Consider the following 11,235-nt stretch of genomic DNA (forward strand, 5'->3'; position numbering starts at 1 on the left):
AGACAGTATTATTTTTCTTTCTTTCGGGGGACAATCCAGCAGTTAAATGAATGAGTTAAATCGCCTTCAATCTTTCAATTTAAACCTCTAGTCGCATTATATAAGAAGGATGGAAAGATAAAGTAACGTATTACAAAAAAATGGAAATAATTTAATCGAAACTTCAAGATGAGTTCTGGTCATGCGAGTGCATTGTGAAAGATACGGTGTGGAATCGATCAGAGAAAGTTGATCATTTAACATACATGTACAATTATTGGTGTTTACTGCAAGGTTCTGGAGTCATCAAAATGATAAGAAATTTGGCCCAGTCTTGGTAAAGTAAAGGGGGGGGGGGGGGACTCAGATTTGGTTTGGCCGGGGGTCTGCCGCTCAAGCCTCGAAACCCTACCCATTATTATGGGGCATTTAAGGGGCACTTTTCAAAATTTTCGGTTGTTTTGGGGGTGTTTTTAAACGCCCGAAAATTTTGCAAATTTAAAAAAAACGGACCCATTTTTAATGGTATTTTTGTTAAAAGTGGGACCCATGTTTAGGGATTTTTTGTGTGAAAAAATGACACATTAGAGCGGCACACCCCCCCACCGGGACAGAACGATGTATATGGGACTACACAATGAGGCATACAAATCGGGCCTCATTTTTAAGCTGTTACATGTCTGAAAACCCATGCTTTTCAGGGAACATTTTTTCTCTGATGTCCTTCCACACTTGCATAATAACAATGATAACGCTCACAAATTATTTTTCACCTCTCCCCGAAACTAAACTATCTCTTGAAGTCAAAAATTGTACAGTGTCTCACCTTTATATAAGTAAAGTGTACACTTGAAACAAAATTCTCGCGAGAGAAATAAAACAACGGAGAACTTGTATGAAAAAGGTCACATTTCTGTGATCCTCACTTTTACCGATTCCCTTTTGCTATAATGATTATGGATGGCCGACATAGAGAGTGTTGAGTTTATCATTTGTTACAGGTAGTGTATCAGAGACTATAGCATTGAGTACTTTGAAAATATAGCACATGTAAAAACAAAAATGTGAAAGGATGAAACAAAAATTGAGCCAAAAAATATGATATGAACAAGAACAATATCAGTAACAAAATCCTAGTTTTTAGTGATGAGTTGTTTATGAGGAAAGACCTACATCAAACTGGTCTCCAATTGTGATGGATGAAGTTATAGAGTTTCTTTGCTTCGAGGCCATTGAGACCTAGGTCTGATTTGAGCGTGTCTTCAGAAAGTTCCAAGGCCATCTCGCCATCTATCTTGTTGTCTCGGATCTGAGCTTCGTATTTATCAAGGCATAAGAATTCCAAGGCCTTACACATGTCATCGATAGTCAGGCCACTGAGGTTAGCAGGAATGTCTTGGATATTCGCAAAGCGGGTGTGATCGGACGAATTGACCACCCGAGCTTGACTGTGTTCGGTCGAACCGTGTGGGACTACTGGCGGCTTGAGAGAGGGCTTATGCGAGGGGACAGCTGGCTTTGGTTTAAGCGGAGGTTTAAGCGGATTTTGTGGTGGGGATTTTGTGATGGGTTTATCGACCTGCTGGACCGGAGGTTGCAGGTTTGGTGATGAGGGGCTTTGATTGTGACTTAAACCATGGGTACGAGGGGCGGGTATAGGAGGCTTTGATTCTGCAGGAGAAACATCGACACAGACGGATCCGTTGCTTTCCGACTCGGCTGAGATGGTTGATCCATCACCAGGTGATCGGGGCCGCTGGACTTCATCTAGGACATCCCTATCTCCTTCTCCTCTCGTGTCCACTGACTCATCGTTGTCGTCATCGTCGTCATCGTCGTCATTACTGTCATTATCATCATCCTCGTCATCGTCGGCATCGTCGGCATCATCGTCCTCATTATTATCATTCTGATCATCATCATTGGCATCCCCGTCAACCTCATCAACCTCGCAAGACGCTCCTGATCGTCTCCTCTCCTTTTCCTCTTCCTCCTCCTCAGCGAACATGGCAAGCAACATCCTGCGGTGCTTGGCAACGCGAATCTCTTCTTCCGTCATCTCAGATTCATCTTTGTCCCGTAGATCGTTCAAGATATCCGCTACTGCTCGTTGCGGTTCCTCTGGCTCTGGCTCAGATTTCGGAGCGCCAAACGGCCTCTGTAGAGCAAGAATGTGAGAAATTGGTGAAAAGTTCATATATACAGTCATATCGAAGAATGGATACCGGGAGAAAAGCATTTAGAGTGTTTAAACACATAAGAAGGGTGGGAGGAAGGGACAGAGGTGAAGCTTAAAGCCCGTCTGCACTAGTTTGGCCAGGAGGATTAGACGTCCCAGCAAGGTCACTGACAGGTGGTTATTTCATCAAATCAGCTCTCAATAACAAGAAAAAGAGTATCACAGGGGACCAACAGACACCGATTAGGCATTATTTGCTATATTTTGATTTTTGATTTTTGATTTTATTTCTGCATTTTTTCCAAATAAAATATAACTGAATAACAAATAACATAATATACATGTAAGGTATAATACAACATAAACAAACAATAATTTCTTCATGTCAAAATGTTTTTTTACATAATATATGTACATAATTATAATAACGAAACTTATTATTTCCATAACATATTATCATAAATTTAAAGTATTATCCTAACTATTCTGGTGGAAAAGTGCAGGAGACCGCAATCATAAGCAAAGCTTGACAAGGATGGCGGCCTAAAAAAAAAAAAAAAAAAAAAACAAGAACAAAACAAAAAAAAATCTTAAGGTAAAACTTAAAATGAAAAAGTGTTCAAGCGATCTTTGTGTATGAGTTGGTGAGTGTGTTGTGCAAGTGTATATATATATATATATTGTGTGTGTGCGTGTGTGCATGTGTGGGTGTGTGTGTGTGTGTGTGTGTGCACGTGCACGCGAGCGTGCGTGTTTGTATGTGTTTGTAACAAATAGTGGAAGTGTACGTAGCTCTGTGTGGTATAGTCGAGTAGAAACAAATACAGCCTTTACAATAAAGGAAATTAAGAAATACGAAATAGAAAACAAAATTTGCAAAACTGAGTTGCAATGTGACCGAAATTTGACAATTGCCTACTGCATGTTGAAATCAGTTATGTAGATACTTCGATATAAGAGTTTTTTTGAGAGATGCTTTAAAAGAATAGAGAGATGAACAATGCCTTATTGAATTTGGTAAGGAGTTCCAAACATCTGGTCCATGATGTCTTACTGATTTTTGTGCTAAAAGTATTTTAGGATTTTCTAAGTGATAATTTGTTGAACAACGTGTGGGGTATGTGTGAATGTTTGAGTTTAAACTGTAAATATTGTGAAATAGGGATGGTAATTGATTATGAGAATATTTATACATAAAAATGCATGTCTGAAAAATGTGGATATCTTGTATTTTTAATGTTTTTAAACGCTGAAATAAAGGTTCCGTGTGTGATATATAATGTGAGTTAGTGATCATGCGAATCGCTCTCTTTTGAAGCAAAAATAAGGAATTAATTCTTGTTAAGCTACAATTACCCCATACAATATTACAATAAATCACATGTGATAAAATTAGAGAATTGTATAATATAATCATAGATCTTTCAGAAAGAATTTGTTTTAACTTATACAGTATTCCAATATTCCTTGATATTGATGTATGTATATTACGTATATGCTCATTAAAATTTAGATGAGAGTCAATAGAGACTCCTAAAAATTTAACAGATTGTTTTTCAATGAGAGGCAAGCCATCAATCTCAATATTACAATTTCTCATATCATGTACGTTGGTCTGTTTAAAATGAATGAAATTTGTTTTACTAAGGTTTAATGACAATTTATTAGATTTAAACCACCTAGAAATTTTCATTAATTCACAGTTTAACCGCGTTATGAGCGTATCAAAGTTTTTATGGGAATAAGAAATACTCGTATCATCAGCAAAGATGATAAAATTTAAAAGTGAAGAGGTTTCAATAATATCATTTATATAAATAATAAATAGCAATGGACCCAATATAGATCCTTGCGGTACTCCACATTTAATTGTTAATTTTGTTGATTCATGATTTTGGAAAGATACGTATTGTTGTCTGTCTTGTAAATAATTAGTGAACCATGAAAGAGCTTGACCTCTTACGCCATAGTATTGTAATTTATGTATTAATATTTTATGATCAATCGTATCGAAAGCTTTTGACAAGTCCATAAATACTCCAACAATATGTTCACTGTTCGCAAAAGCCTCAATTATTTTATCATACATATGCAGAATTGCGTAACCGGTAGAATGACCAATTCTGAAACCGAACTGGTTAGGAATCAATGAATTATTTTTTTGTAAGAAAGTGTTAAGTCTTTTATATATTATTTTTTCGAGAATTTTAGAGATACTTGGTAATAATGAAATTGGCCTATAATTACTTATTACTGAGGAGTCGTCCTTTTTATAAATAGGAATCACTTTAGCGATTTTAAGCAAATGTGGGAATACACCCGTTGAAATTGATAAATTAAATATATATGTCAGGGGGGTTACCATATTAAAGATTATTTGTTTCAATAAGTGAACACTTATACTATCATGGCCACTAGATTTTGTAGAATTAAGGTGTTGAACTACATTAATAATTTCATAATCATTGGTTGGAGTAAGAAATAAGGAATTTTCACGTGGGAAATTCAAGGACTTATTGTAGTCCATGTCACCTGAATCAATATTAGCTGCTAAATTAGGGCCTACATCTATATAATACTCATTAAAAGCTTTTGAAATTTTAATTGGATCTGTTATTTGTTGTTCATCAATTAAGAAACATTTATTACTTTCTGTCTTTTTCTTGCCTAAGAGTTCCTTTACAGTTTTCCATAATAAATTATTGTTACTTTTATTACTTTCTATGTTGTTAGAATAATATAACTTCTTAGACAATCGTATAAGAGATGTAAGATGATTCCTATACGTTTTATACTTCTTAAGCTTGTCGTTACATTGACTTGTAAGGGCTTCCTTATACAACTTATTACGGGCGACTATGGAACGCAAAATACCCTTAGTAATCCATGGTTGTTTGGCCTTTTTACCTTTTTTTATTTTGACAAGGGGTATATTCTTATGATAATAATGTAATACAATTTCTAGAAATTTTTCATATGCTACATTTACGTCAGATACACATAATACCTCGACCCAATCTTCTTTGGCTAAATCAAAGTTTAATGATTCAATATTATGTTTTGTTTGTTTTCTATGCATTGCACAATTAATTTTAGTAATTTTTTTAACAAGGTGAACTTTAGAAATAATAAATATCGGTAAATGGTCAGAAATATCGTAATACAACAGACCATTTGTAAAATTGTTATGAGCTACATTCGAAAAAATATTGTCAATGAGAGTTTGAGAAATACATGAAATTCTTGTTGGTTTATCAATATGTGGGTTAAATGCGTAAGATTGCAGTGTACTACTAAATTTCACAATGTGGTTATCATCAGAATTTAAAAGATTAATGTTAAAATCGCCCATTATATAAACTTCTTTATTTTCTCGGGAAACAGTATCAAGACATCTATCAAAATTGTCCAAGAAAATGTCTACATTATGATTAGGGGGTCTATACATTATGCCAACTATTATGTTTTTGGTTTTATCATTTAATATTTCAATATATAAATCTTCAGCACCTTCAGTGTGTAAGTCAGACCTAACTTTAATTTTAAAATGATTATGTATGTATAGCGCTACTCCGCCCCCTCTACCATTGTCACGATCAGAACGAAACATGTGATAGTTTGGTATATTAAATAGAGGTGGGGAATTGTTATGGAGCCAAGTTTCAGATAAGCCTATTATGGAAAACTGGAAGTTATTTAATTGTAAAAAAAGTTCTTGTACGGACTCAAAATTCTTATTCATACTTCTACTATTAACGTGAAATAGGCTAAAGTCAGGATTGGCTTGAAGATTCATGGAGTTTGAATCATCGTACATTTGATCGTTATTATTGGATGAATTAAAACTAGAATTAAATTCTTCTACTGTATAATACTTGCTTTCAACATTTATCAAACCTTGGTCAAAATTTGCGTTAGGAAAAATCATTAAGAATTCTGGAATATCTCAAGTATACAAGAAAAACCACAGAGAGCACGCTGTGTGAGTTTTTGTCCATGTGTGGAAGTGTGAGTCTGTGCATGTAATTCTGTGAACGTGTGTACGTTCTTGTGTACATGGTTGTGCTAGTGCTGAAAATAAAAGTGTTGTAAGAAAACATAAGTAAAGGTAAAAATGGCAACATAATCATAATCACTTACTTATATAGAGCAAGTAGATAGGCTATAAGTAGTGCAGTGGGGCTTTAAGGAAAATACTTAACAACACAATCAAGTAATCGGGATATCGACCCATCATGCATTTTTCTTGTTCTAAACAGTGGATCTATTGCATGAGATACCACTTATACCAACATGGACGCATGTTAATCTTTATCAAATAAAAAAACTAAATTTTCTTATTTTAAATCCAGGCCACAAGTGTGCATGCCACTGTCTTGACCTACCATATTTGGATATCGTCCATCTGATGACGTAGAGGGCGTCCTTGTCGGTGTCCTTCTTTTGGTACTGGATGGTCTTTGTTTGATGATGCTCCCGACGGAGACGATCTTGGTCGGTGGTTGCTCCTCGTACAAACACTCTGTTTTCGCCTTTGACTTTTTGGTCTTCTCAGAGAACTCGTAAATTTGGATATCTGCAATGAATATCCAAAGAAGCAACAGATATAGTCATGATGATCATCACTATATAAATTAACGGACATGAACCATGCTTGATTTTACGTATACTTCACAACATTTCTTTGTTCGAATTCAATGAGTTGCTTTTGTTCATGAAAAATTGAATCGAAGCTTTCATCGGAAGAACAATATGACTGCACAAAGCTACCACACCTTAATGCCAATGTGCAACAGTCCACTTCATTGAAAAAGAGAATAGAAAACCTGTGGCCATTTAGTTTGATGTCCGAGGCTGTTATTTCATTGTAGATAAAAAAAAATATCCTTGTCACGGTCAAACGTTTACGGTGAATCAGGAAGAAGTGAGCACCCTGGGGGAACACTCTCTCATCAATGCCCCTTTGATGATAGTTCTTTCGACTAAACAATATTATAATCAAATTATTCAAAAGTAACTGTAAATTAAATATTTTCTCGTCATCTTGTTAGCTCAGAGCCATCTAAACACACATATTTGGTAACAAGATGGTGTATATTTTTTGTTTTGTGCTTGCCCAACGAAGTAGTATTCGCCATATCGTGCCCAACTCTAACCGGTCTGGTCAAACTCTTCTGACCGATAGCACTGTGTCAACTGTCATCTGCTGCCTTCGGCGAAAATAAAAAGTCACAAACTTACCTGATTTGCCCCTGTACATATTCAAGTTGACCTTCTTGTTAATATCACGCGTCATGGCATCCATGTACTCCTCCCAATATGCATCCGGTTCACAAGCAAATTTGGTTGCTATGACAACCTCGACATCCATGTAGGCGGGCAGAAAAACAACTTTGAGCTTGATGTCACCTGCAAGGGAGAGAGAAGAAAACAAATTGGTGAAATTTGGTAACAGCAGATATGAGAAGGAGAGACAAAAATAATTTTGAATATTGTCCGTCTGTTTCTGAGGTGTGACTGGTGCATAGTATGCATGTTGCACCCGATGCGTCATTTCGATTGCGCTATTACCTGCGCTAATGAAAACTGTGAAAACGATGAGCACATGCGCCAGTGATTAAAAGCCATTTTTTTTACACTTTCTCTTTCGCATGACATCACTCAGACAGGACGTGTCAAAGGCTGCGGCAGTTAATGACGCACTCTTGCGTCAGGCAAATGACATCCCATGTGACCCATGTGTAGTTGACATTGGAAGGAACATTTAATATGCGTCATTCTTACTTTCACTAATCTTTTTGGCCTTGAAGATCCTGACTTGAGTCACTTTCTTGGTCTTGAACTCACCTTATATCAAGGCAGTGATTCAAAGCTATTTTTGCACTGTTCATTATTGTTCATCACTCTTACAAGGCATGTCAAAGGTTGCGTCAGTCGATGACGCAGTACTACGTGAGGCAAATGACGCTACATGCGCAATGGGCAATACAAGAATATAAAGCATTGTTCTTACCGTCACTGATCCTGTTTGCCTTGAAGATCCTGACCTTCGTCACTTCCTTGGTCTTGAAGTCACCCTCTACCAAGGGTCCGGAATGCTCCTCTCCTGTAATCCTCATCTGCATTTCATCCTTCTTAGCGAAACAGAACTTTTTGGGAAGCTTCTTCGCTTCCACAATCTCGCTCATGTACATCGAATTGCGCCTATCTGTTCGGGGATCAAAGAGGAAATGGAAGAAACTATTAACGCTGCTGTACCGAACTCTACGTTTATAAGTTCTTACGATGGTGTCTTCAAAAACATAAACGTTATTCGTGATTTAATAGTCAAATAATCATGCAGCACATTTTCTGTGCAACTGCTTATATCTGCAAATCTCAATGGACTGCCGAAGTATATTTTTCTGCAAAAAATTCATTCTTGAATTGAAAGATAGATACATGTCTATTTTGAATCTATGTTACCAGTTCGTAAAAATCTGTTCAAGTGGGGTCTCTCAAACGATGACCTTTGTTTAAAATGCAAAAAGACTGAAGATGTGCTTCATGCTTTCATTTCATGTAAGGCAAATGAAACCTTCTTTTACGTGCTTTCAATCTTAGAATAGAGATAGATATTGTTTTATTACTCAAAATGAATTTGCAAACCGAAATCGATTTGATAATAACGATTGCTTTTTGGTCGATTTATAAAATGATTATTTTTCGTAATAAGTATGGGTATGATAATAGAGATTTGAGTTTGATTTACTTATTTAAGAGAGAAATGACTAACAGAATAGAAATAAACGAACATTTGAAAGTACAAAATATGAAATTTCCTGCGAATTTGCTTAGTTATATTTGAATAAATAACTTGTGTATTATTGATGTTCCATTGATTTGCTAAATTTTAAGCAAAATTATGTTACTGTTTGAATATTGAATATACACCTCTAAGAGGCAAAGAGAAAAAAAATGTCTATTTTGAATCTCCTCGAGGAGTAAGACAACATAAACTAGTGTATTTATATTAATTGCTAACAATGAAAATCATCATCATTAGCATCATCATCGTCATCATCATCATCACCAACGTCGTCATTTAGTGTCTGTTTTCCCACTCTGTGCACGTAGTTGGACGTTTTTTCCCCTAATGGCTCTTATCAATGTCTTCCAGCCTTAAGCATCTTCCAAACTGGAAATTGATTGCTTTCTGACGCCAATGGCTATAAAATGTGATTCAGATTCATTACAAAACAATGTAATTATGGTTTGGCGCACATACCTTTCTTGCCTTTGACATCAAATTTGGCCCCGATATGAACAGGAAAACTCCAGTGTCTGCCCTTCGAGTCCGCCGCAATAACTCTCCTCTGTCTCTCTTCTCCGTCGATCCGTAGAATCTGAGGAAAGATTAAAGCGTGTCATGAAAATCAAATATTTATCAAGCCTCTCGCGTAATCACATGTGTACTACGATCATTATGTATTATGTATGTAGTTGTAGATTATTTTCCTCAAATAATGTTATCCATATCGTATTGTATATACCATCGAAATATCAGTTTAAGTTATTACCATTAGTAACCTTCAACCTTACAATGATTAACATCATCATATCCATCTCCACATCTTCATCATCGTCACAATCTTGACTTAATATCGTCTCCATCACCACCTTCATTTCTGTCATTACTACCATCACTCTTAACATCGTCACTATCATGCATTTCAAGTTCAACTTATCACCACTACCATCACATCAGTGTGATCCCCATCATGATCATTGTCATTATCAATGTTATCACGTCCACCATCGCTACATACTTATCACCACCATCATCTTTACCTCTCCTTTCACGAATTTCTATTCTCTTCCGACCCCTCCACCTTGGTGAGGAGCATCCTCCTCATCCTCATCCTCCTCCTCCTCCTCATCATCATCTTCATCACAATCACCATAATTATAATTATCATCACTATTCTTCAGTACCATCACCATCACTACCACCACCATCATAATTCATTACCTCTCCTGTCGAGAACTTCTCCTTGTGTTCCATGTCGTCCGACCCGTTCGTCACCTTGATGAGGAGCGGGAATCCTCTTCCTCATCATCATTATCATTATAACCATTATCATTATCATCATCATAATCATTTTCATCTTTATCACAATTACCATTATTATACTTATCATCACTATTCTTCATTATCATCATCCTCACCATCACACCACCACCACTACCAACACCATCACCATCATTAATTACCTCTCCTGTCGAGAACTTCTCCTTGTGTTCCATGTCGTCCGACCCCTTCGTCACCTTGATGAGGAGCGGGAATCCAAAGGAAGCCGGTAGTTCTCGGAGCCTAAAAGGTTTGTCCGTCCACATGATCTCCCCAACCCTCTTGTAGTCTACCTCCTCCATCTTTGCTCAAGGTATCTGACCTTTCACCTCCCTCCAATAAGATTCCAAGCACTTCGCCGCAATGGGCGCCAGTAGATTGGTGGCGTATAGGTAATCTGTAGAACTATATCCACCACTTCAGTGTTGAGACCTATAAACGTTGTCCGAAATGACTTTATTCACCATAGAGAACTCAGCTTGAAGTAGGGAACTTGCATCACAGCATCTCGATGACCAAGCAGATAAGTACAACCTGTAAAAGATGATTCAATTAAAATGATTTTATTTCCATAACTGAATCAAAATATGAAGAATGCTTACATAAAATTAATACCAAATTACATTTGCATTATCACATAGAAGATGAAACTTATTTGTAATTATACAATATGAAATATTGATAAGCGATCAAAGCATTTTAGGATACATGATATAAAGGCATAATATTATCATAAGTCAAGTAGTATTTAAAGAAAATTGAGAAATGTACTAAAAGGTAGAGCTCGTATTTTTGTAGATTAATCTAAAAAGAAAAAAAGGAAGAAAGAAAGAAAGAAAGATTTAAAAAGAAAACAAACACATGCACTGTTCGGAAGTATGAGCTTTTAAAGTAAAAACACAGTCGAGCAGTGCACATATATTCATGTATATATAAATATTTCTGTAAAAACATTTTTACCTTCGGG

At 36.2% G+C, this 11,235-nt stretch overlaps 1 protein-coding gene across 1 annotated transcript; it reads right to left on the bottom strand.

Moving 5' to 3' along the window:
- Positions 1 to 1,153: 1,153 nt before the first annotated feature.
- LOC100892242 (histone-lysine N-methyltransferase SETD1A) lies at positions 1,154 to 10,829 on the bottom strand. The gene is made up of 6 exons (XM_030973984.1): positions 10,412 to 10,829; positions 9,426 to 9,543; positions 8,172 to 8,366; positions 7,400 to 7,567; positions 6,544 to 6,734; positions 1,154 to 2,137 (listed from the first exon to the last, which is right to left on the bottom strand). Exons 1-6 carry the CDS (start codon positions 10,568 to 10,570, stop codon positions 1,154 to 1,156), a joined length of 1,815 nt encoding a protein of 604 aa, XP_030829844.1. The 5' UTR covers positions 10,571 to 10,829.
- Positions 10,830 to 11,235: the final 406 nt, after the last annotated feature.

The sequence above is a fragment of the Strongylocentrotus purpuratus genome, unplaced genomic scaffold (assembly GCF_000002235.5).
Source record: "Strongylocentrotus purpuratus isolate Spur 01 unplaced genomic scaffold, Spur_5.0 spur5_scaffold_7, whole genome shotgun sequence".
Classification (NCBI taxonomy): Eukaryota; Metazoa; Echinodermata; class Echinoidea; order Camarodonta; family Strongylocentrotidae; genus Strongylocentrotus; species Strongylocentrotus purpuratus.